Source organism: Lepidothrix coronata, unplaced genomic scaffold (assembly GCF_001604755.1).
Source record: "Lepidothrix coronata isolate B3197 unplaced genomic scaffold, Lepidothrix_coronata-1.0 Scaffold60, whole genome shotgun sequence".
NCBI classification, from domain to species: Eukaryota; Metazoa; Chordata; class Aves; order Passeriformes; family Pipridae; genus Lepidothrix; species Lepidothrix coronata.
Window position 1 is genome coordinate 4,826,085 of NW_016690240.1, and position 27,238 is coordinate 4,853,322.

At 41.1% G+C, this 27,238-nt stretch overlaps 1 protein-coding gene across 3 annotated transcripts in view; it reads right to left on the reverse strand.

Moving 5' to 3' along the window:
• Positions 1-27,238, reverse strand: part of COL4A2 (collagen type IV alpha 2 chain) — a 145,771-nt gene that overhangs the window by 18,039 nt on the left and 100,494 nt on the right. For all 3 annotated transcript variants that reach the window (XM_017817326.1, XM_017817329.1, XM_017817327.1), the window contains 20 exons: positions 26,859-26,933; positions 25,695-25,739; positions 24,420-24,482; positions 23,641-23,685; positions 21,237-21,290; positions 20,917-20,983; positions 19,563-19,664; positions 19,011-19,166; positions 17,123-17,215; positions 16,652-16,818; positions 14,734-14,806; positions 14,540-14,646; positions 13,197-13,398; positions 12,364-12,423; positions 11,558-11,620; positions 7,958-8,065; positions 6,335-6,556; positions 2,061-2,222; positions 1,331-1,501; positions 66-209 (listed from right to left, as the gene is read on the reverse strand). In XM_017817326.1, the coding sequence (XP_017672815.1) occupies positions 66-209; positions 1,331-1,501; positions 2,061-2,222; positions 6,335-6,556; positions 7,958-8,065; positions 11,558-11,620; positions 12,364-12,423; positions 13,197-13,398; positions 14,540-14,646; positions 14,734-14,806; positions 16,652-16,818; positions 17,123-17,215; positions 19,011-19,166; positions 19,563-19,664; positions 20,917-20,983; positions 21,237-21,290; positions 23,641-23,685; positions 24,420-24,482; positions 25,695-25,739; positions 26,859-26,933 (2,179 nt within the window). The remainder of the gene's footprint in view (positions 1-65; positions 210-1,330; positions 1,502-2,060; positions 2,223-6,334; positions 6,557-7,957; positions 8,066-11,557; positions 11,621-12,363; positions 12,424-13,196; positions 13,399-14,539; positions 14,647-14,733; positions 14,807-16,651; positions 16,819-17,122; positions 17,216-19,010; positions 19,167-19,562; positions 19,665-20,916; positions 20,984-21,236; positions 21,291-23,640; positions 23,686-24,419; positions 24,483-25,694; positions 25,740-26,858; positions 26,934-27,238) is intronic.

Sequence of the window (27,238 nt, forward strand, 5' to 3'; positions counted from 1 at the left end):
GTCCTTGTAAAATAGTTCTGCAGATGTGAAGAGCAAATACGCTGGTACCACCCATAAGCAAATACCTTTGAAGCCACGTGCGCCCTGTGAGCCTTTATCACCCTGAGGCCCAAGTGGGCCAAATTCTCCTTTGATTCCCTTGATGCCTGGCCTTCCTTTTAGGCCTGTCATGCCTTTGAAACCATCAATGCCAGGTGAGCCTCTTGAACCTTTTAAAAAAGAAGGGGAAAAGAACTGTTACTTTACTCAGATTTCTGCAAACTAAGTAAATGTGAACCAGCAACACATGACTGAAACGGCAGAAAAACTTCAGTGCAACAGTACCTATTTTTTGGGTACCTTGATGCTTACAGCATTCTGCAGCTCTGGAACAGGCACTCAAGCTCTCTGAGAGGTAGTAGAGCTCCTGAGGTAGTGTACTCTCAGGAGTACACTAACCTGCCTCAACTGGCCAAGAGGAAATGTGGAGATGGCCAGAACTTAGTGTATTCTTCTGAAAGATCAGTTCAACCCCTGTCCTAGAGATAAGCTAAAGAAAGATACATAGTTCCACACGAGGTTTTTAGTCAGCCTGTTCTACTACATGTAGAGATACAATTCATGAGTCCAGGACTGCCTGGCCTTTTCTCAGCAAAAATTCCCCTACTACTCTTTTCTAAACAAGATGGGTAATGCTAACAAATAGATCTTAATTTCCCTCAAATGAGAGCTCATCAGTACTCCAGAGCTGTCCCAGGAAAAAAGTTCTGTCTTTCCAGCTGATGAAATTGCAACATGCATTTTTAAGCATGCACCCCCTTTGTGCTTAACTTGGCTTCACATGGAGTTGAACCCACTTGAAACCTCCTGTGGTGTAGGCAAGTGCATTATAAGTAGTGTTTTCACGGCTGGCAGGTGAGAATCTCACCTTCTCAACATAACATTAGTATCCTGCTAAAAGTCAACATCGAGGTCTTGTGTCTGGCATTGCTCAGTTCACAGCTTCCAGCTTTAAAAAACTTTAAAGCCAAGGTTTGGGGAAAACATCTAAATTTCACTGAGCGCCAATGGGACTAAGACAAGGGAAAGACTTTTAGAGAAAGAAAAGAGTAAATACTGTATTTTTTGAAATGAGAAATAAAACAGCCATTGCTTTTCTAAATAGATCGAATATAACAATCTACCATTGTGCCAAACAGTTGTGCTAAGCACAATGCAGGGGAAAATGGACAGTGATTTTGGAATATGTGATCCTAATTATTTTGTTCTAAACAGAGGTAGACCCATCAGAGAATGTGTCCAGTTCATCTCTAAGCAACTACTTTTTTCAAAGCAGCAGTCCAGAGCTTACCTTTATCTCCTGGAAAGCCATCCATTCCACTTATGCCAGGGGGACCAGTCACTCCACGTATGCCTGGTAATCCCGCATGACCTGCTTCACCTTTGTCACCAGACAGACCTTTCAGGCCCACAGGGCCAGGAAAACCTTGTTCACCGTCTTCTCCCCTAGCACCAGGTGGACCTGCCATGTGAACACAAGAGCAGGGAAATTAAAAAGTGTTTGGATGTATATGATGATTTCATACAAGGTAGCTCAAGAGGGAGAAAACTGCTGTCCTACCAGCTCCATATTGAGGTGAGAAATTGGAATTTTTTTCATCAAAGAACTGCAGAAATGATTGTAAAGATAAAGCAGCTCATCAATGTGAACCAGTCTCGCTATCAGCTTGGTTCCACATCCACTGCCAACAGGAATTTCTCCTCCTCTTTAATTTAATAATTAAGCCTCTCTTCCATAAGACTATTCCCAGTCTGCCAGCAGCAAGCTCTGGTAGGTGGCTATAGATGGAAAAGCAGTAGCTCTGCCAGTGAGGACTATCATCACTCCTATTTCCCATGTGTGACATCAGCACAATTTCCTATCACAGTGACTGCGTTATTATGGTTATTTTCCTATCTGGGAATTAATGCCTGATGTGTCCCACAGCCCCAAGCTTAACTTTCCACTGTGAAAACTGTAAAGTTGCCCTGACACAGAGAACTGGCAAGAGGAATGACACAGGACAGCAATACTTCCTCACCAAGAGGTCCTTGAGAGCCAGGCCCACCATCTGGCCCACGATTTCCTGGTGGACCTGGGAATCCATGCGTTCCTCGTGTTCCTGGTAATCCCATCAAACCCGGGAGACCTTGCGGCCCTGGATCTCCTTTCGGTCCTGGCAAACCTGGGTTACCATCCGCTCCTAGAAGACCATAATCATGCATTAGAGATCATACATATCTAGAGAGCTTATCTTTACATATCTCTTCTGAGCACGCACTAGTCTTTCAGGGTGTGTTTTTCCTTTGAAAATTCAGTGAGAACAGGAAAAGCAAATTAAAGGAATGCTCATCAGTTTTAAAATAATTGACATTACCAGTACTGATCTTAATATTTTAATCAGAAAGGCTGACTGGCTCTTTCAAATGAATGGTAACAATTTAGCACCAGGTGGATACAGATGGAACAGGTCTCTTTCACTTTTAATCCAAATAATTCTGTAATACCTGATCTCTCTATCGCATATATCTTAGTAAGCATTGAATCAAGCAGCTGACTGAACCACTGAAATAATGCTATGTATCTTTTCTAAAACGTTATAGGCAGGAATAGTAACATTTAAGGCAGTGTGTTTTGTGTTATTGCTCAGAAATAACAAGCATTGTTACAAAGTATTGTTATAAGAGTCATACAAATTCCTTATGAAAAAGGCCCTGATTCTACATGACTTAATGCACTAGGTGAAAATTTGTCTATATATCTCTACCATATAAAAGCAAACGAGGTCTCAAGTTTTAAAAGCTAATGCCTGCTTTTCATTCAGGTTGGAGAAGTAGCAACATACAAGTAGTACATGGCATTTAAAATCCAGGTCAAGTGGATCTGCTTCTCTTTATTAGGTCCATTGGCTTGACTTTATAAACTTTGTGACCAATACGTCTGTTCTAGAACAAGCAGCAGTCACAAGTATTGAGGCCATGTTGCTGAGAACACAGCTGCGCTGGGCAGGGCACGTCTCAAGGATGAAGGACCACCGCCTCCCTAAGATCTTGCTTTATGGTGAACTTGCCACCAGCTGCCGCAAGAGAGGAGCCCCGAAGAGAAGATACAAGGACTCCCTGAAACATCTCAGCCTTGGCCATATTGATCACCATAACTGGTCTACTCTGGCCTCCAATCGGGAGGCCTGGAGACACACCATCTATAACGCTGCTGATGCCTTTGAGAACACACGCAGGATCACTCTTGAGGAGAAAAGGCAATGCAGAAAGAACTGTGTCTTGCAGATGATACCATCTAAGGAGTCTTTCTGCTGTGCCTTTTGCAACCGGACATGTCTATCTCATATTGGCCTTTTTAGCCACCAACGTGCTTGCAACAAACGTGGGTAGAGCCCTTCCCAGATCTTTGTTCGCGAAGCCCAGCCCTGATAACTTTATATGGCAAATGAGCTTTATAACTGCAATCACTTACAGTGAGTTTTCTCAAAAACAGAGCACAGACTTCAGTTTCCTATTCTGAAAGTGGCACAGATGACATAAAGCAATCCCTAGCCATTTCCTATAAAATGAAAAAAATGTATAACTCATATAAAAATTCACATGCCATGTGGACCCATTCTGTCAGAACTGTAAAATAAGTCAAGAATAGACAAACTGGTAACACTATTTGTTTTCACTGTACTTATTTTTTGTTATTACTGAAAGCTTTGTTCTACAGAAAAGCTTACAAAGAGGGTGCAAAGTCACACTAATTTTTTTTGTTTTCAATCAGTGTTTTACCTTGAATTTCTTCCCCTTTTCAGATGGTTAATGATGTTTTCTGCTTTTTCTCAAAGTTGTGAAGTGCCACAGAGTTGCTTTCATCCCTTTCCTTCACTCTGGAGCTCTACTGAAGGTAAAACCAGCTCTCCTTGCTTCAAATAACTCAGGGAAGAGGATGCTTTATTTATTTGTATAGAAAATCACGAGAAGAATATCCAAAACCAGTTCCTGTGACAAACTCCTTTGCTTTGAGTTAGTCACACAATTACTACTTCTTTCTCACTTCCACTAAGGGCAAGGGGGTAATCAGCAACCCTAAATTTGACTATGTGTCCAAATGATCCTGAAACTGTGTAGCAGAGCATGCGAAATTCCCATATGAGCTTTTTTGAAAGTCCTCCACAGAGTTCAGAGAGTAACAAAGTCAGATTTTGTAGAGAAATTATGTTTTCTCTGTTTTGTATAGGGAGTTTAGAATGAGTTTTAAGGTCTGTGAAATAACAAACTAAAATAAACACCCTGAAGTTATGAATAGGTATATAATGTTATCTTTTTATGTTCCTGAGTGCCCAAAGACTGACAAGGTAAAATGGCTTATTAACACTATGTCCTCTTAATTAAAATTTACAATTTTGGCACTAGTGCAATGTGCTGATGGGCAAAGCCAGACATCTTTTACCCAGCATTACCCAGGCATCTTTTGGCATGGGAAACAACTTTAGTATTATGCAGTAGGTAAGTGAAAAGTCAGGATAATGACTACATCACCATTCCCTTAACTACAGAGGAAAATAATTAGCAGTATGTCTGAATGCAACAAAGATGAGCAAAATCTAGTTCTGTAGTATCCTATTGTAGCTGATTTCATGTAGAGCAGTGTGAAGGAGAGCTGAACATAAGCAATGTATCTCCAGAAGGTGTTTGGAGGAGCCAGGCTTATTGATAACAGTTGACACAGATGTGGAAAGGATGGGACATCATCAGACACTGGGAATTGATACTGGGGTCATCACAGAATCATAAAATATGCTGAGTTGGAAGGGATCCATAAGGATCATTGAGTCCAATTCTCAGCCCTGCACAGGATCATCCCCAAGAGTCACACCATGTGCCTGAGAGTATCATCCAAACACTTCCTGAACTCTGTCAGGCTTGGTGCTGTGATCACTTCCCTAGGGAGCCTGTTCAGTGCCCAACCACCTTCTTGGTGAAGAACCTTTTCCTAATATCCAACCTAAACCTGCCCTAACACAACTTCAGGCCATTCCCTTGGGTCCTGTCACTGATCACCACAGAGAAGAGATCAGCGTCTACCTCTCCTGTTCCCCTCATGAGGAAATTGTAGACTGTGATGAGGTCTCCCCTCAGTCTCTTTTTCTCCAGGCTGAACAGACCAATTGACCTCAGCTGCTCCTCATACGGCTTCCCCTCAAGGCCCTTCACCATTTTCGTTGCCCTCCTTTTGTTACTCTCTAACAGCTTAATATATCTTTCCTATATTAAAGTGATGAAAACTGCACACAACATTAAAGGTGAGGCCACCTCAGTGCAGAGCAGAGCGGGACAATCCCCTCCCTCGAACAGCTGGCAATGCTTTGCCTGATGCCCCCCAGGACATGGTTGGCCCTCCTGGCTGCCAGGACACTGCTGACTCATATTCAACTTGCCATCGACCAGGACCCCCAGGTCCCTTTCTGTGGCACTGCTGTCCAGCATCTCATCTCCCAGTCTGTACAAACATCCAGGGTTGTCCCATCCCAGGTTTAGAATCCAGCACTTCCCCTTGTTGAACTTCATATGGTTGGTGATTGCCCAGTCCTCTAATTTGTCGAGGTCTCTCTGCAGGACCTCCCTGCCTCTGAGGGAGTCAACAGCTCCTCCCATTTTTGTATCATCTGCAAACTTCCTTAGCACCCCTTCCAGTCCTGCCTCCAAATCATTTATGAAGATGTTGAAGAGCACAGGGCCCAAGATGGAGCCCTGTGGAACCCCACTAGTGACAAGTCACCAGTCTGATGTTACCCCATTCACTATTACCCTCTGTGCTTGAATTGTGAGCCAATTGCTCACCCACCACATGATGTGTTTATCCAGTTGTGTGCTGGGCAGTTTGTCCAGAAAGATCCTGTGAGAGACAGTATTGAAAGCTTTACTGAAATCCAAAAAGTTTACATCAGCTGGCTTCCCTTGATCAACTAGGTGGGTTGTCTTGCCATAGAAGGAAATCAGGTTGGATAAGCAGGACTTGCCCTTCATGAAGCCATGCTGGCTGTGACCAAAGACTTCATTGTCTTTCAGCTGTATTTCAATACTTCCCAGAATAATCTTCTCCATAACTTTACCAGGCATTGAAGTGAGACTAATAGGCCTGTAATTTCCAGGGTCCTCCTTCTTTCCTTTCTTGAAAATCGGGACAACGTTTGCTAGCTTCCAGTCAGCTGGGAACCTCTGCCACTTCCTAACATGGTCTTTTAGTACTCTCACATCCTTGTAATTTGACATTTGTATCACACTCTTACTCAAGCATTTCTTTATTTGAAGAAGCTGTTACCTCTAATTCCTGGTACTCCTTGATCTCCTGGTGCACCTTTCAATCCTGGGAAGCCAGGGAGCCCGACATCCCCTCGGGAACCTGCTGGTGCTCCAAAAACATCACCAGGAAGGCCCTTCAGTCCTGGTGCTCCTGGAGCTCCGGATTTTCCTGTAAGGCCTGGGTGTCCCTGAAGTCCAGGTAGACCATTTGGACCTCTGTCTCCCCTGGGTCCAGTAAAACCTGAAATAAAACAGGGACTAGGGATCACAGGGTTCACTACAAATGGAGTTCAAATCCTAGATATACCATTATAATGCCCTCTTTTTACCACAAGTGACAGGTGAAAGGCTTCTTGTGGACTAGGAAACTGGACCTGGACTGGAAATTGAGTCCAAGCACTGGTGAAAGACAGTACAAAAGACTGCAGAAAATTGGTCCCTGAGTCCAAAAGACTGCAGAAAATTGATCCCTGTGTTCTGGGAGCCATATGATATGGGAGCCGTAATTTAGCATTTAGAGCACTCTGTGGAGTTTAGCAGGGAAAATACAGGTTCATGGTCCTTCCCTATGCTGCACAGAACCATGTTTTACTATGCAGTCCTTGCCTGTTGACCAGGGCATGCATCAACTCTTGTTTTTCTTTCTCTTTTGCTGCTACAGGTGCTATAGATAAGTCTAGTCTATCAGGCCATGTGCTGCGAAGCCCCATGAGGGTGAAGCAGCACCTGGCACTGGATTTGGGAAAGTTTTCAGCACTTCAGAATCTGTGAGGATTTAGGACTTTGAAAACAGATAAGATGAAAAGAATTTCTAAAGAGCTTGTAGATTACGTTGCATCAATGGCTTCTGTATTGTGCTACAGAAAAAAAAATCCCTCTGTCCATTTCTGTGATGAAATTACCCTGGTCAACCACCAGGGAAGTGGTAGTTTTTGGAGGTAATTCTTGCTGGACTGACTGATGGTACGTGAACATATATACCCACTGTAGCTTATATGTGTGTGTAGTGGCACACACATACAGGCTCATTTGACTTACTATCTACGAACAGATATATGTGTCTTGATGTGTCTTGAGTTGATGTATCTTGGACATCCTGGAACCTCTGAAGAGATAAACAAGCCTTGGGGCTTAAAAAATCTGTACTAATTACACACTAGCATAAAATTTGACAGGCACTGGACACTTGCAAAACACTTTGGGAACAGAGCTGCCTACGCACAAGGTGAGTAGCTAGTACTCCACCTTTGATATGTGCAGTATCATTTATACTAATGTTAGAAAGAGTTAAATAGAAGTACTAATGTTATTATTTTCTTCCTTTCTGCATCATCATTATGAGTAAAATCTATTTGGAATCTGAAATATCTTGTTATTGATTTTTTTGACGTGAATTTCATAAATTTTTACTGTCACATTTATAATTTTGCACTATAAGGCAGGTTGACATCTATGTCACTTTCTGTCATTATAGATGTTGCAGGAAATCATTTTGGATTTGAGAAGTAGCAGCTATGTCTAATAGCTTAGTGATTGAAGGTAGAAGAGAAATAAAAATGTATCTGGAAACAAGTTTTTGTGCTTCAGTACTGTAGCAAAGAGGTCAAAAATATAAAAAGAACGACTAATTATTTCAAGATACCTGGAGGACCTGGGAATCCTTCCCGACCTGGATCACCTCGTGTACCATTTAGCCCTGGAAAGCCCATTGGACCTGGATCACCTGGGAATCCTCTTGCACCTTTTGCACCTAAATTATATAAAAGAAAGTAAGAAAGTGTGATTTGAACAAACAAAAGAGAAATGTGCATATAATGTAAGAAAATGTAGTAGTAAATATCATCATAATGTATTTCTGGAGGTAAAGATGAAGCTTTTTAAAAGATTTAATGGGACTATACTGTACCTCCTTAGAAGTATTCAAGATACTCAAACATGGACCAAAATCTAGGCTAAGTGTTTTTACAAACATGGATTAACTTGACTTAAAGACTAATGATATGGAAACTATTAGGGTGAAAATAATTAGTCTCACAGACTTTTTGGAACCTTTTAATATTTTGTAAATTAAGACTTTTAGCTCAAGGTCAAAAGGCAATGTCAAAGAATAATGTTCACAGAAGAGGGCACAGATGAGATACTGTAGGAGGAACAAATTTTTCCCTTCCCTGCTAAACTGATCACAGAACAAGAGCAGACTGGTTTAGATAACCGCAAACAGAAACCTAAGGCTAAAGGTTAGATCTAATCATCCTAGAAACCGAATACAAATTATCTAGCCTACTTACTATATTTGTAACACTTCAGGTCTAAAGATTCCGTAGTAAAGAAGGGCTATGCCCTGAAAAAGTGTTTATACCGAGTTGTCTCCTAACAGGCAAGATGAGACCTCGCTTCCTTGTGATATAGTATTTGACATTTCAGTAAGGGCAAATATTACTGTTTCTTAGCATCTCAAAACCTGCAAGCATTTTGTAGGATTCCTTTGTTATGTTTCGAAAATTATATTTTTTTCCATGCAACAGTTTATTACGTGAGTCTCATTGATTCATTGTATTCCAAGATCAAGATTTTTTGGTAAAGTTCTTTGTAAATAATTCCTGTGGAATGCTTTTGCCGCTCCCCTCCCCAGCACTTTGAACTTTAAAAGTTCACAGCTCAGGCCTGAAGGTCAACAACATGCTTTAACATTTCAAGTGTGGTTGCTTAGCATCACCATGAATTTATTTATTACGCTGAAAGCAAGTTTCTTTCCATCCCCAACTATGACAAATCACGGAAACTATCACTTGAATTTTGATACTTTTTTCCACTTCAGTTTTCTGAATTTCCATTATTTAACCATGATTATTTGTAGTTTGAGCTATTGTTTGACAAGGAGAGAAGGAAACTCTTTAAATCATCAGAAATAAGGTGCACATAACCAGCCAATGCAGTGTGAATAGCATTTGCAGTGCTGTACAGGACTGTTCTCTCCCTTATATAAGAAATAACTTCTTGGAAAGAAATTAAAAGGAAAATCCTAGGCTTTCCAGTTTCCATGAAAAATTCTAATGTGTCTCTTACCCAAATAGCATCTTGGTCTTGCTTCCCATCTGCAATAACTGACTTTCATTCATTCTGTTCAGTATTGCACTAATTAAAAAGCCATGTAAAAGAAAGAAGGCTAATGGACAATATAACCACTGCTTACCACATATTTCAGTAACTCATTATGTGATGTTAGCTGATGTTGATACATTGTGCCCAACAGCAGAGAGAAAAAGTTTTTGTTTTAGGCCATTGTTTAGTTTGCAAGCACTTCAGCTGTATGTTTGAAACAGAAAACAGCTTAAAAATTTTATTCAACAGCAATTATGTAGGTCTTGAGACTCCTGAATAACCAAGATGTAACTTAGGGTGAGCTGAGTGTGCTGCCAGGAATTTCAAAGGAACACAAGGACGTGAGGGTCTGAAACTATAAAGACATCTCCTTGCTCTATATACTGTGTGCCACAAGCACCCAGGACACTGAGAGACTTGATTGTCTATAGCAGAGCTCCATCCTCGCTGAACAGAAGGTGGGAAATCTTGTGGGCAAACCATGTCTACTCTAAGCAGACAATCAAAATGGTGTAAAGGAGGTGTTGGTGCTTTTGTGTCAGTCCAGAGAATGTGGGTAGGAAAGATGCTTCGAAAAACTCAATTGACACAGCTATGGCAAAAGGAAGCCATGAAAATGTGTCCTGTTCCTCACAGGTTTCCAGATCCAGAACTACCTCAGGTTGAAATGCAGCTAAGAATAGAGTTCTGCACCGGGCTCAACAACAGGCCTTTTCTAGTTTTTGGAGGGAGAGGATGAAAAACAAATCTTAAAATTACTAAAACATATAAGCTGACAAAGATACAGAAAGATCTATTAGAGAACTAACCAAGAACACAAAATATGAAACACATGAAACAGCATCACTTGTGTTACAGCAGTCTTACAGCTGTAAGTTAAATCTGACTGTATTCATTGAAAGAAAAACCTTCAAGCTCATAAGAATGAAAGAATAAACAAATCATCATATTCGGAAAAAAATTACAAGGATGGCAAAGAAAACAATCTTCAGAAGCATTGATCCTACTAACAAACTCAGGCATTAGGCCTGAGAAAACACAGGGCATCTTTCAACAGAGATAAAATGTTCCATTTTAAGGTCCATTAGTTTGAGATAAATCAACCCATCAATCCATGTATACCATAATAAAACTTGTGTTGAAAAAGAAAAAAAAAGCTTGACCTTAAAATTTATACTCCTGATCTCCAACCTTGGCTAAAGCATGAGGGCACAGGAACAGATGCATCATGAATTTCACATTTCTCAAACTCTGAAGGACCCAGTTATGGTTTTTGTCAGTATCTTTACAACTGGCGATGAGAACGATTTACTGAAAAACAGCTTTTTGCTTAGGCTGGGAGTATGTAAGCTTATAGGAACTATCAGTGCTGGTCACAGGTTCTCTCTCACAAGTCAGTCATTATGACCACTCAGCACACCTTGCCCATGTGTCTCTCAAACAATCCCTCAGACTCTACCCTCACCTCCTCTTCCTTCTGGAAGGAGGTGGGGAAGTGTCGGTATTGGGAAGGCCCAGGATCATCAGATGGCTCCTCTGGGCTAGGGGGGACCAGCTCTGCAAGGAAGGCGTGTATGGCCACAGACAGCACAACAGCATTGTGACAGACAGCCTGGCCCACAACATGGAGCTGTGTTAAAGACCCTAAACTCACATTTGCTGAGGGCGCTCTGTATATCACTCGTGGAAGAACAGTAAGAATGATGTGTCACAGTCCTCCATTGCAACCTTTTATCACCCTTCTCTGAGAGTGATATTTTCCTCTCAGAGGTGTTTCCTCTCAGTATTTTCCTTGTGAGGTGTCCATCAGCTCTGAGAGACCTCAGTATTCTCTCTACCAATAAACCTGTAGACTCTCTCTGTATACTCTTACTTGCATGTGGAGAAAAGCTCAGATATGGGCTGTCCTTTCTGTCTTCTGTTTCATGGCTGCCACTCACTAGCCAAGGCAGAATTAGCTCAGGAATGGTGCAGTCACCTGGGCTGCACGCTTAGATGTCTCTGCCAGAGTCAGGTTAACACTGTCCTTCAATGTAATTACTAAAACTTGCTGTCTGCTAAGGCTCAGCTTTCATCAATATGGCAAGATATCCCTCAAATGTAGTGCATGTGGGAAACAAAGGGGAAGGCAAAACATTACCTGTGGCTCCTGGCAGTCCTGGCCTGCCTTGGGATCCCTTTGGTGGCCTCACGCAGCCTGCACCTGTAAAAAACCAAGAATTAGTTGCACCTTACGTGCTCATATGCTGCCTCTCATCGTCTTTGTGTCTGCAGCTGAGACAACTTCATTAAAACAGGTGAATGAAATTAACAGGCAAAAGAAGCTTTATTCTTCATTAAAAAAAAAAAAAAAAAATTGGCCATGGGTAGCATTTTCAGGAGAGCACTCAGGCTGAGCTTCACCCCAAGAGCTGCTCTTCTGCCTATTTTACAGGGCCTATGGTGGCTGCTCCAGTTAGACCAGCACAGGAAGGGTAGTCCAACCTCAGGGATGACTGTCTTTTTCAGAATAAGAGAGACACTTTGTTTCCCTGTGGGCAACCTATAGCCCTGAAGCAATCAGGTTAGTTTTAAGTTTTTTCTTAGATGTTGAATTGCACTGAAAATCTTCACTCAAAGTTCTTCTTTAAAAAAAGTTGCTAAAATTTTCTTGGGCACCTAATTTCTGGTACTGTGGTTATAGATTGCACAGTAATCATTGTTGTGTTACAATAAACACTCAGGAACAATGAAATAAAGAATTTCTGAATTGTAGAGCTGAAAGTGCAATAATTTTAGAATGTGAATGATTAATTTACTTTATATACCTGATTATTTGCGACCTGAAGTTCAAACAGTTTACAACCAAGAGTATCCAAAGCAGTCATTAGAAAGAAATTATCAACTCATAAGTGCAGCATAAGACTAAATATTAAAAGATATTCAAGCCATCTGCATGTACAGTACCTGACCATATTGGTTCAGTTGCATCTCCTCTAGGAAAGTCTTCAGTGACCTGTCCACAGTCTATGAGCAAAAATGGGCAAAGGCACTTATTACTAAAAGAGAAAAACTGCAAAAAGAGAAAAATGCTCTCAATTCTAACCAAAATGTCTACTACAACAGTAGATAACGTATTCTCATATCTAATATGCACACATACAACACAAATTATTTGCTTTAATATACTGGAACTCTCTATCCATATATTGGTTAGATCTGGGCCTAAAACCTAACCCTATCTGAGTCAGGAGGTTGTGTGTCCCACACACTGTGTAGGGTTGACATGTGCCTGCTTTAGCTTGCATATTCTTCCAGGCTTCTTGAAGTCAAGCAATAAAATCCCGAGCCTGAACTTTTCTGAATGTAGCCCTGGCACTCTTATGCTTGGAAGGGACTTGGAAAGCTGCAGAGATACTATGAAGAGCCCTGAAGAATGGATACATGATTTTCTCTGATCAATTAAAAGATTATGTTGGACAGAAAAGATCAGAGAAAACCATCTGTGAGTATTCCAGTGGCAGGACATTGCTCCATTGCCTCTAACTGCTTGAAACCTGAAAGTTGTTGCTTGCTGGCACTAACACATTCATTCACCCTATTTCAATACCTGACATGAAACTACTGGGACTTCTGAAGTATCTCCTTCTTTAAGATTTCTGGACAATACGAGCAATCCCTTTCCCCCCACATAACCCCCACCAAGCTCTACTTTTTCAACAGTGTGCTGTACAAATGCTGCATGGAATTCAGCGAGGATGTCCTATGGCTCTGATTTAAGACAGGGAGATGTCTCTTACCTAGTTGGCCGGGCTCTCCTGGTAGACCAGGCAGACCTGGAGGTCCTGGGTTTCCATCTTGTCCTTGGTCACCTGGAGGACCCCGGAACCCTTTTGGACCAGGAAATCCTTCACCTGGCAGGCCTGCTTCTCCTGGAAAGCCCTTTGGGCCTAATTCACCGGGATAACCAGGATCACCAGGGAAACCTCTGATACCATCACCCTGCGGGAAGTGAACGAAGGCGGTCACTCCTGACTTTGCTGAGAAACAAACACAACTCAAACAGTTGAACTAATGTCATGAATAGCATCTTCTAGGCAGTAATTTCTCAAGTGTTGCATCCCAGCTCTCTAAATCAACATTGAAAATAAAGTATTTTTTAAACAATCTGACTTTAATGTAGACCTCACAGCTGAAAAGGCATGAGAGAAGCACTCCTTGAAGGAATATTTCCCTAAAAACGCTGGCCCATGAACACCACTTGGGCAAAATGAATCAGTGCTGTGGAAAGGCTCATGGTCCTTTCTGAAAAGCTGTAAGTGGGTTTAGGGAGACCACAAGCATTGCCAGAAATGTTCTGTTCTGGCATTTACTTCTGAGAAAAACTGACATAAAAATGCACCCAAAAAGGCAGACTTTGTCTCTTCCTCTAGTGACATTTCTACACTATTGAATCAATATCTTATGAACATCATTAGAGAAAACCATTCCATCCTCAGAAGTCATATAAAGTACCATCTTTACTGGTAGTAAAAAGCACTATGGTCCAGAGTGCACAATACAGCTCTTGCCCCTCTTAAAATATGATGTAAGAGCATCCGAATGGTTAAAAACAGCATTTATGATGGGCAAGATGAATTCCTCTTGTGAGGTATTTAACTTTTGCCTACAGAACGAGCTTAGAAAATGAACAAAGACTAAATATCTAACTTCTAGATGGCTACAGTTGCTATCAAGCATATATATGATGACACAATGTACATTTTAAGACCATACAATTGCAGCAAATTTTGCTTTTCTTTAACTGGGTTGAACCAAAGCTGTTGAAGTTCAGTCACAGAGAATCTCTCTTAGACAATGCTAGAAGGAGTCACTAATAAATCACTAATTACCACAAATTAACCAGTAATAACAAGATGGCCTAAATGAGTTATACAGTACTACACAGTTGTTTAAATGCAATGGAAATTAAAGTGCAAGATTGTTCTAAAAACTCTTGAGAGAAAACTTGATTTTTAAAATATTGATAACTAGCAAAGCCAGTCTAGTTGTGTATCATTATCTGTGAGAGAAGGATAGCCTGGTGATCTTAATCCCTCAGAATTAAATGCATTAGTAACTGGGTGTGGTATTTACTGCTTACCGGAAGGCCAGGCTGTCCTGGTAAACCATCTAATCCATCTCTGCCTGGGAAACCATCTCCACCTCTGATACCAGGCAGCCCGGGATCTCCTCGGATTCCTTTGGTGCCTAAAGAAGGCCTTGCATTGTTAGACCAATATCTAATTAAAGGTATAAATAATAGGAAAATACATATGATATAAATTTTTACTCTACCTTTGGTAGTTATATGTAAAGAATCTCCCTTTTCTCCTTTCCGTCCAGGAAATCCAGCTGGACCCGAAAATCCCTGGTGTTACATGCATTAAAAAAACCGAAACAAACCAGAACTGCTTAAGAAATAATTATCAAGATTTGCATTTCCAGTGTCCTGCTTAAAAAAAGAGTTCTCCTTAAATTTTACTTCTTTCCCATTACTTTCCGTGAATGATTTCCTCTTCAGTAATCCCATTCTTGTACAGTATCTTTATTAATATAGTCTAACTAGGACCAGGGTCTCTATGGCATGGTAGGGGAGTTTCTGCATGAGGATGGACTGGGACACCTGTGTGTTTCCATGAGCTGGAGTCCTGCAGGTGACTGCATCTGCAGAATTGCACTGGAGAAAACGTGGTAAATTACTCAGTGTTAGCCACCAAAGCAAATGCTGTAAGCAACTCTTTGACACTTTGGAAACAACAGTCAGGGTTACAGTGACATACAACTCCTCCTGTGCACCGCTACCAATGAGGACAGCCTCACAGCTGGCAGTGGACTGTGGTTCAAACACTGTTTTGGAGCTGAAAAGTAGCACCATCTTTATTTACCAGAGACAAGAACTTGGGCACAGAAGGATTAAATGACCTGCCCCAAATCACAGACCTGTGGGAAGGTTTTGGAAGGGCTGGAGGTCCCTGGTCCAATCTAGGACTTGGAGATAGAGCAGGTTGCTCAGGACCTTGCCTAGCCATGCACTGAAAATCTGCAATGGAGACTTTCTCTCTTGCAAAGGCAAACTGTGGTGAAGCTAAAGACCAGTCTCTGGCATTCCTGAGTCCTTGGCATAATCCAGAAACCTCCTCCTGAACAGCCCATCTGAAAGTCATATTGCCAGCTGCAGGCCAAGTGCCTTGCAACCACAGGACCAAACCCATGGTAGGTGCCAAGACCTAGAGGTTATAGACTCATTTACCATTGACTATTCTATGCCAGTTAGCTTTAGTTCTGCATAATTACACTCATGCTCATTAAAATATAAGCTGTGCACATTAGGTTGTCCTTAGCCACCTCTTACTGAATTCCAGGGCAGACACTGAATGAAAGAGATGTACCTGATAAATTTATTTTTTGTTTAAAACATTCCTGTGCCATACATTATTTAAAAGTGTGTCTTTTGCATCTCTGCCTTTTAGTGACATTCTGGGTGAAAAGCATGTGTGGAACCTGCATCTCAGCTGCAGATCATCTCAACGATACAGGTTTGCACTTCTGTTAGTCTAAAGGGGGAGATCAGGATTGAGTATAAGCATCCTGCTTTACCTGGGCCATCTTTGAAAACTGAATTTTAATGATCAGTGAAGCCACTTCTGTACTCCATGGTAAAGATGTTTCTTCTAGACATTGATCTTTTTCAGGCCGAAAGAAATCTCAGGAACTTAAAATAACACTGAATCATTTCACTGACTACATACCTGCAGAAACCTTCAGCAGTAACACTACATTAATAGTATGATCTTTACATAGCTATTTTTTTGTTTTCAAGGTTTTGATATTCAGTATAATGCAATTAAGCACACAGGTGTTATCAAAATGTTTTATGGCTGCTTCTAATTTTTCACACTCAGTAGTACAGATGCTTGAAAGGGTTCTTCTTTGTTCAAACAGAAAGTGGACTTTGGATTATGTGGAAATGTTTTGCTTTTCCCAAAGCATTCTATTTTCACTTCCCAAAGCATCCTATTTTCACTTCTGTACCAGCAATTTTTGGCTTTTGGTATTTTGTAGATAGCAACCTGAGAACTATTGAAGGGGTAAAGAAAGAAATAAATTGTACTTTTCATTGTTTTAACATGGAGAATAGTTTGGGCTCTTTTTTTCCCCTTCTTTTCTTCTAGTGGGCATATAAAACTAAGCAATAAATAAACAACTATCTCACTTTTGCTCCAGGGTAGCCAGGAAGACCATGTGGTCCTTGATCACCAGGTTCTCCTTTCCTCCCCGGCTGGCCAGGGGTTCCTGGAAAGCCAGGAGGGCCAGGGGGGCCAGTAGAGCCCCTTCTGAGTTCCTCACCCAAAAGGCATGCAGTGCAATCCCCTTCTTCGCCTAAGGAAAGGATTGGAGAGAGAAGAAAGAATGCTCTGTCACAACAAATAGATGTGCAGCTGTAACCATTTTATATATAGACTTGAGAATACTTGAGTAGTTTCTCAAATAGTTGAGAAAAGTACTTTTTTTTTCCTTATTCCTTACAAGAAGCCAACACATTGTTTCTTTGTTGTGTTAGCCCCAAATCAAATTCATCAGTCCCCATGCATGTCAAAGTTCAGTAAACTCAGACTGAATACAGTGTGAGCTTTACATAATGCATAACAGCAGATCATCTATTGTGTTATTTGTTATAACCTACCTTTAGGTCCTTTTCGTCCCCTTGGCCCAGGGAAACCTTGTGTACCAAATCTGCCTGGCATTCCCTCCTGTCCTTTTAATCCATAGAGAGGACCTAGAAATTTAATCAAATAAAAATATGAATTAATCTACTGTAGATTTACTGTTCTCTTTCCTTCCTATTTCTTTGAGCTGCACTGCACCTGCCCCTTTCTTTTTCCCCTAATGTCACTTACTGTCTAACCCAGCCTGTTGTGAGGTACCCCACTCTCTCTTCCTCTCTTAATCTTCTCACAGCTTCTCACACCCATTCTCCCTAACTTCCATCTGCTGTGGCAGATGATCCTTACCATTCTTTACTCTCTCTCACCCTGAATTCCTTTGCTTCTCTCACTCAGCCCAACCTACTTTGCATTAGCACAAACAGATCCGTCTCTGGATCATCTCCTGTATATCCTTTTCTCCAGTCCTGCTCTTGCACTGCAGTGTGGTGCTTTTCACAGAAGCACAGCACAATCTCAGTCAGAGGTGGCCTCTGGAGGCCACCTGGTCTAACCCTCTGCTCAAAGCAGGGTCAACCTTCAGGTTACAGCAAGTTGTTCAGGACCTTGTCCAGCTGAGTACTGAACATATCCAAAGATGAAGTGTACAGAATCACACAACCAATTAGGTTGGAAAAGACCTCTGATACCACTGAGTTCAACCTTTGACTAGACACTACCATGTCAACTAGACTGTGGCACTAAGTGCCACGTCTGGTCCTTTCTTAAACACCTCCAGGGATGGTGACTCCACCACCCTGGGCAGCCCATTCCAATGTTTATTAGCTCTTTCTGTGAAAAAATTCCTCCTAACATCCAGGCTTCCCTGAGCAACCTGTTCCAGTGTCTGAGCACCATTATGGTGAAAAAGGTTTTCCTAGTATCTATCCAGAACTTCCTTTGTTGCAGCTTGTGACCATTGCTTCTTGCCCTGTTGCTGGCTCCTCGGTGAAGCATTTTCCCAATGACCTCCCAAGAGGTAGGGGAAGAGAGCAGTAAGATTCCCCCTAGTTTTCTCTACTCCGGGATAAGGAAGAAATCCAACTCTTTCAGACTCTCCGTGATATTCATATCCCTCCCCCAGCCCAAAACAGATCTTCTTTCGAGTGTTGTCAGGAATGTCTGAAACCCATGCAAACCTTTTCTTCATTGATGAGCATACAAGACTTTACTGTGTGTCCTCCTCTATTGGGTCTGGTTGAGCTGGAGTTCATTTCCCCACAGTAGCCCTCACAGTGCTGTGCTTTGCAGCGGTAGATAGAAGGGTGTTAATAACACACCGGTGTTTTGGCTACTGCAGAGCACAGCATCGGCTCTGTAACATTCCTTCCTCAACTGAGGGCAAGATCCTGGGTGGGGACACAAGTAGGCCAGCTGACCCAAACTGGCCAACGGGATATTCCATACCATATGACGTCAGCTCAGATATAAAAACTAAGGCACAGAGCAGGAGGGGGGGCATTCATTGTCTCCAATGGCTGCCTGCTGAGGAACTGTCACACGTACCAAAGCCCTGCTTCTCGGAGGTGGACAATCATTGCTGCTCATGGGAAGTAAAGAATAAACCCTGCTATTCTTTGTTTTTGCGCAGACAAGCTTCTGCCTTGCTTTTGCTGTAATAAACTGCCTTATCCCAACCCACAAATTGTTTTTCCACCTTACTCTGTCCCCTGTCCGGCTGAGAAGGGGAGTGATGGAGCGGTTGGGTGGGCACCTGGCGTCCAGCCAAGGTCAACCCACCACACCTCCCCACTGCTCATTTAGCTTCATTCTGTCAATCTACGATCTCACTTTGCCTTGACAACAGCTATCTTTAAAATAAGCAAAGATGGTCCTGTGAGTTCTCAGCATCTCTCTTCATGCACTTACCAGGGGCTCCAGCGGGACCGGGTGGACCACGGAGTCCTGGTGAGCCATCCTTACCCGGCAGCCCAGGTGGGCCCGCATAATAAGCAGGAGATCCTCTTTCACCTTTTTCACCTTTTGGTCCCATTTCTCCAGGTAAGCCTGGCTTATCCCCATCCGCTGAAAAAGAACCAGGGAAGAAGTTCAGAAAAATTTCTTAACAATGCTGCTCAAAGAGTTGTAATGTAATAGAAGAGAAAGTTCATACAACTGCATCTAATGTGCAAGAAAAAAATGCAGCTATTTAGCATGGAACAGAAAAGGTAACTGCACTTTTCACTTGAGCAATTCAATAGTAGTAACTGAAGCAAGGCTCTGTCATCATCTCTTTCAGTTGTTTTGCTAGAGCACCATTGAGCTGAAGGAATAACTCATTTTTTGCCCCCACAGTTATTATCTACCACTCTGCACTGCATATTCCATGGTCTGCATATATATTTCCCATATCCTGACTCTGTATCAGTTAAAACTCATTATAATGTTAAGGTGTTGGAACATGTGTTGCTGGGATATTACCATCAGAGAATCCAGGGAGACCAGGCAACCCACGATCTCCCTCCTCTCCTCGGTCTCCTGGTGTTCCAGAAACACCTGGGAAGCCTGGATCACCTCTTGCACCTGAAAGACATCCCCGGTTCCACAAAACATGTTAGTGTGATGCTGCTGTTCATTAAAAAACAACCATTAGGAACTTCAAGGGCTTCAGAGTATTAGAGTTTACAATAGTTTCTAAAAAGTAGCTTTAGAAATGGAATGACAGGAACGATGTGGAGCTACCAAGACCAAGAAGGATAGAATCTCTCAGCATTTACTAATATGCAGCTAGAGCTACCTTGGTCCAGGGAAGCACAGAAGACCACCTCTCTGAGGAGAGCACTTCCTTTTCCTACAGGAAGTTGCCATCGTAACAGATGTGCAATATGTGAGCTTTCCTTTGCTTCCCAATACCAAAAGCATCTGCCTGGGCCCAGCTATTGCTTGCAGAAAGTATCATGCTCTTATTAAAGGTCAGTGATACTAGAGGACATATGGTGTGTCCAGCCCCCTCCCTGCTTCTTCCTCTCTCTACACAGTCTCTCCCACTCCTAAAAGCCTGCAGGGTATTCAGGGTGATTTGACCACCGTTTTGGGCCTCTTGCCCCCTTTCTCTGGGAGGCAGGGAAACATTCATTACTAGTCTCTCTGGTTTTCAGCAAGACTAGTAAACTCAATGGCATGAGGACAAAGGCCTGGTCAATGGCATGTGATCACTCTTGCTGTTTGCTGGCACCTTCCTTTGCATAGTTTTGGCCTTGGCAAACTGCTATCACCTTCTACGTGTTTCCATCTGGCAACCCCAGCTCTGCAGAACAGCTGATGTTGGGTGCAACAAGTTTAGTGAAAAGATCACAAAGGAAATTTGTCAATTTAAAAAAGTAAAAAAATCTTCTTCTATTCCTCAAGGCTTTTTTAATGTGTGGTTTTTTTCTTTCTTTCTAAATACTAGATGATAAGAATGGTCTCTGCTGTGCTGTCATTACTGCACTTTTTCCAGAGTCTCTGAAACAGGATGCAGAAGACAGACTCCTCCATTCTTCCTTTCACTGGACAACAAAGTCACATGCTTTTTTGCTTTTTTCTTCTCTGTGGATACAGGCATGCATGGATGCCTTCTGTATAGCAATCCAGTTTCAGCAGAATAGACAAAGAAGTCACCTGCCTGCAAAAAGGTGATTAGGGCACTCTCTCAGAAGACAATTATCACTTCTGGAACACTTCAGCAAAACACAGGGTGTTTTATGAGTTGAATTGTCAGAATGTCATGCTTTTGATCTACGCAGAAAGTATTAAAACAAAGCTAAGATAAACAATCTAAGCAAAGAAGACAAACCTTTCCTTGGGATGCGGGAAGGAAAATAGGAATCTGGTCCTGGAGGACCCATCTCGCCAGGCTCCCCCTATTAACAGAAGTTGAAGTATCACACCTAAGCACATATTCTAGAGAATTTCTTTTAAAATGGAAAGGTATGCACATGAAACATAAAGAAACAAGCTTTCAAAGGCAGTAACGTGACATATAAGAAACCTTAGAGATTTCAAATAACCGTCCTACTGTGACAACAAATTAAATTGCTGCTACATTATAGAATAGAAAAGAAAGCAAAATGACATCTGGTTTATTACTTCGGGCAAATAAAAATAAAGTGGTACCTTGCTTCCTCTAGGACCAAAGCCACCAGGTGGACCATCAAATCCTGGAAAACCCTGTAATACACATAAAAATGGTTGACTTTTCCTTTATCAGAGAGATACTAAAACTTTTGACTGCAGCAGCTGGCTTCCTCTGATGTCAGTGTGAAAATTGGGCAGCAGAGCTCAGCAGATTGTCTCCCTGGGTATAGTAATTTGGGTAACACTATTAAGACTCCTTGAGTTTTGATGTTCCACCTCTTGGACCAATCCTAATTCTTGCCAAAGGCCAGAGGTACCTGCTGTGCCGCAGGGTCTGCTGCCCCTGGAAGCAGTGCAGGTGGAAGGAGCACCTACACTCACACTGTTCCATGGATGCTGCAGGATGGAGGAGAAAGGGAACACTCAGTGTCCAGCTGACCTGGACACACATGTGCCAGGTAGCCAGAACATACCAGCCTGCTGCAAGAAGGCTAAACAACTCGGAATCATTACAAGTGGACATATTTTCACTGGAATGTAAACAGTGAGCAATGAAATAGCATTGAAGTACACAGGTCCTTTTTGCACTTTTCAGTGTGACTGGGGGTTGTTTGGCTAAAGAAGGGTTCCCTGACTGAATGAGAACCCAGGACCAAGCCTGAACATACCTTCACCGAACTCTCCCACTATGGGCATGCCATATCCTAGAGAAAATTTTCCATCTCCACCCCAGTAAATGTTATAATATTTAAGTCCTGCCCACTTCGTTCTTTTAAAAGGTTTGAATTCCAAATCACATTGATTAAAACATGTATGGTAAAATATGGTATATCTTATCACATGAGAATGGATTTCAGCTGATGGGGGTGAATAGGGAAGAGTGTGGATTTCAGAGATGCTGATATAGATGAAATGATCTCTTCTGTGTGCTTTATTCAGCTCTTTGACAATTTTTGCTCCCTACAGAAGATGTTCATAAGTACTCTGGAAAGAGACTGATGTCAATAGAAAAGAGTGGCCAGATCAACAACTGATATCAATTAACACAGTTTTGCTGAAGCCAGTAGTTTCGTATAATTCACATTTATAATTAGATTATCAGTCAGCTTTTTTAAAATTCAGCATCTCCCAAGTTTCACAGTGCATACAGCTCTTACATAGAACTTGAATGTTAATAATGAGCTCTGTAAATCACTTTCAAAGCGGTTTCAAAGCACTACAAGTACCACAGCTCTCAGCAAGAAGCCACGAACTGGCCCACACATTTCAGAGAGCTTTCCAATGGCAACTGTACATCATAACATTTCAAAAGCAGCCTCTTGAGTATCAGGTGTAAAATCTCTTTACACTAGGTGGAGCTGGTGGTCTAAAAGTGAAGCCAGCAGCTTCCTAATTAACTGCGACTTCATCTGTGTGCTGGCAGGACTGAAACATCCTTCTTTCTTTCTTAAAAATCAAATCACTCAAAAATCAGCAACAAGGAGGTTGCTGTGAACAGCACCTAGAGTAGGGTGTCCTCTCTCACATACACATTATACAATGATACTCCATCTAAACCAATGTACTTTTTTCTAAAATGGTTGCCAAGATTCATCCTCAATAAGGGGCAGCCACTGACCACATCTGACTGGAGCATGAACCTATGTTAAGGTCAACCAGTGGGCTTTAATGGGTTTTGCATCAGTCTCTCCATGTATGTATTACTAATAGCAAATTTACTTCCACACCTCCAGGTTTTGCCATGGGACTGCACAGCTATGCAAATGTTATTTTTCAGATTTCATGTACTTTCATGTCCCATGTGTTTCATGTTATTATTGTTATGCCTTGATGGCAGGACAAATCCTTAAACAACTAAAGATATCAAAACATGGAAAAGTCATGCATCCCACAGCTATTTACCTCATGGAAGTAATTCCTAATGCTGACTAAAGAAGCCTTTTTCTGAGACCAAACAGAAAGTATGAGCTCCTCTCTGTCTCACAGAATGCTATTTCAAATATTTGGGTCCGTTTCCATGGGGACAGAGATTTAACTGGTATATTTATCAGTTTCCATCTCTTCTTCTTTTGTGATATTCAAGATAACTATCTCAACCACATCTGCAGAAAGCCATTCAAAAAGTAAGTTTCTGCTTGCAGGAAGAAAGTTACAGAAATCATAGTCACAGTAATGGGAACAAAGAAAATGACACGTCTCCTTAGTGCTCCTAAAAGATTCTCATGGGTTAAGCAAAACCAGACTTTAATTATAGGGTGGGCTTTTTTCTTCTCACTGATGAGAAAAATAACTGACACAAAATTACAATGATGGATGAATCCAGACAATATTTGTTAGACTACAGATAGTGTAATTACAGGCAGAATTTGTCCTCTAGAGTTTACTTTTCAGATAGATTGTCTACATATGTGTTGGAAACAACAGTCTTATGTGAAATACTTACTCTTTCTCCACTGAGTCCTGGAAAACCATTGATGCCAGGCAGTCCCTATGAAGGCAAAAAAAAAAAAAATAGCAATATAAAGTGACATCCTAACATCCTCATGGCTAAGAACCATTATTATTTCTTAGATAAAATACATCTGACACCTTGAAACTCTAACACTAACAGTCACAGTTCAGGTATGTTTTCAATGGGATTTTTGTACAGTGCAAACAGAACAGGTCTGAAATCTAATCTGGTATTTGATTTCTTCTCTCTTAATCAATACATTGTAAATTGACCATGAAGATTTCAAAGATGACCAATTTTTGTAAAATGTATGCTAAATACTGTTCTCACTCTGTTTAAGCACTTCAGAAACACTACCCCAAAACAAGCATTTATAGATGCTACAAGGTAGGATTTAAATTAGGTTTTGTTTCACGGGGTCACAAGTAAGTGGAGTCAAACTCATGCTTGCTAACCATGGCTGAAGACAGCTCAGATGGAAACAGTGAAATACACTCTGTGCTGAGGACAAGGACAGTAGCTGTGGCTAGTGAGCACAGCTTTAAGTAAGAGATGCACAGGCATTCCTGTGAGTCTTGTGGGGCCCTCCTCCCACTACCATTCCAAAATGGCCTTTTCACTTTCCTGTACCAGGCAGTTCTGAGCTGGTCAAACCTGGTGGGGTGAAGAGCTATAATTTCTATCATTTGTTAATCCATGTTTTGTTCAGAGGGCAAACTGTCAGCTTGGATTTGCACATTCAGCTGGGTGAATTTTAATAAGTGACTCACCCTTTGTCCTGGGAAGCCTATTACTCCTTCTTCACCTTTTTCAGGAGCATAGAGAAGTACACCCTAGGAAACATTGCAAGTCAGTTCAACATATTTCTTCATTAAGTGCAAAAAAATGGCAATGCTGTTTTATGGAACCTAAACAGGAAGACAGCATCACTGTAACACACGGAGGATCTAATAATAGCTGCATGTGAAAGAACTGTTGTCCTTAAAATTAAATGTAACATGTTACAATAGCAGGAGTAGGCCATTAGGGAAAGGACAGTGTTTCCTGCCTATCATCTCCTTTATTTCTTCTGTAGCTGCAATTCTGAAGAAGAGCCAAAGTAATTATGCAGCTATACAACCAATTAAGCAACTTAGCTTATGCCCAAACTGTAGCTTCAGAGAACTATTGGGCAAACATAGGCATACTGCTATCCACTCAACTGTCCAAAAAACAAAATAAAAAAAAAAAGGGGGAAACACACATCACCTTTTGCTACATCAGCATATAATCTCCAGTTTTCCTAATGAGTAAAAGAAACCCTACATGTGTAAAATATGACCAGCAGCTGAAGAACTGGCTAGCAATTGCACACAGAGGGCATCAGAGCTCACACTGTGACTTTCTCCCATAACCTCATCGAGCTGCTGACCAGACCATCTGAGAAAATCAAGCTATGCAAAATGCTCACTGAGGCATCCCTTATTGGTAAAGACTGTATTTTAAACCATTCTGGGAAGTCAAAAGGAACCACTCAATGGCAAAGCTATTTAGTCAGTCTAGAGGTTCCGTGTGAGTTATAACTAAACCATGTTCAGTCAAGCCTGGTTGACAGCTCTGCATAACACAGCAACATATAAGATTACTGTCCACTTACTCAACAGATCTACAGACTCAAGGGACCAAAATTCTGTAGGTATTGGAGAGTAGACTAAAAAGGATTAAAAATTATTCCATATATTCTTAATTATTGAAATCTAGTGAAACTTTAAAACGTAGATCAGAAGAGTAAGTAAAAAGATTTATTAATATTTAAAACTAAATTGAAGGTGTGTGAGGGAAATCTTATTTTGGTACACCAGTAAGAGAACAACTGATTGTGCTGTGGAGTTATTATACATCAAGTGGTTCAGTTTTTCTAAAGCATTAAAACTGGTGTCTCTGCTTTTAAAATATCGATATTGCTCCATATTTATATTGCTCCATATTGCATCACTTCAGTGAAGAGTGCACCAGTATTAACTCCAATATTTTTATTTATCTTCATTCTTCTCCACTTGACTTACTGGAATTCCAGCTTCCCCTTTTGGTCCAGGGTCTCCTCTTTCACCCTAACAATAAAGAAAAAATATTCAGATATGTTGGGCATTTCTGTTTACATTTTAGTAACTTTTATACAACACAAAATGCCAAATATTTATTGAGAGAGAAAACACTACTTTTGTGCTGTTCTTTATTCATATACTAGTCATATGAAACACATGTTTTCATAACAAATTTTTGAAGTTGCTTGTTAAAAAAATATTTGATAATTTTTCTGGAAAGGTGTCTAGGAGTGTGAACACCTGGCTGTTTCCAGGCATATTCGTGAGGTGTCTGGGTGGTGAGTGCCTGTGAAAAAATGCATTCTCCCAGTTTTACCTACTGATTATCTATGAATTATTTGATCAAGAGCTCCGTTAGGATGAGACAAATCATAGCCTAAAGTCTATTCACTACACTGATTACATCTCCATTGAATATAACAGCTCTCCAGGTAAGTAGCTCACGTGCAGACATCTCTGCTCAGTTATGGAAATCCCAACATGTATGTAACTTAATGCAGACTGCAGAGTGTTAAAAGCATTTTTAGATTTCTCAGTATCATTCCAATTTACTCATCTTACTGAAGAAATCACATGAGCCACATAAACTTTCTGACTTCAAATTCGGGATGAAAAATTACTGTTTTGGAGGTTGGTGTCTGATACAGAATATACACATACGGGATATGAGTATCTCTTCTCCCAGCAAGAAGAAACAAATGAGAATAAACTCATCTTCCTGTTGAGGGTTTCTCCAATACATATGAACAAGCATTAATTCTGAGTATACAAACATCTGCACCACATAGGTAAGTTATAAAAACAAACACAGTAATGATTTCTCAGGAGGTATTTCTCCCTGTAAAATCAGATGTGAGTGATGGCCAGTAGTTGGATACTTAAACAAAAAGAACAAGTTTGCCTAAGGCACCTCTAGACTTGAGAAGTACTTTCTGAATTACTTTAGCCACCATAGTTTCAATAACTACTTTATGATCCAAGCTGTGGAAAAGTAGCAGATTTCTCTTTTGATATACTAAAGTCTTCAAAATTCTATATGTAAAAACACATTTGTACAATATTTTAGCTTTGGTACTGCAGTGCTCTTAGTTTCTTGTTTATTTCATCAAAATACCCTCTAGTTACCTTGTGTTTGTCAGAGGGGACACCCATCAGTTCTCTTGTAGGAAGCCCAGGTGGACCTGGAGGACCTGGGGGGCCCTGCAGGAAAAGCATGAAGGCACGTTGACTAATGGTTATAATACCTTATCAAGCTGTTGATCAGCATAGGGTCATTAAACTGCAAAAAAAGGAGCAATACAGATTTGCACCTGCTAGGAGTATGGTTCTAAACCATATACAACCTAACAAATAAATTGATGGCAAGATAAATTTATTTGGTGCTGGGTTAACATATAGCAATCCTTGCTCTTGCTCTGTGTGTTTCCAGAATAATAGTAAAGATTATCACTTTCTATAAAGTGGCCTGGCCTTATAAATTTCAAAAGTGTTACCTCTGTGTCGGT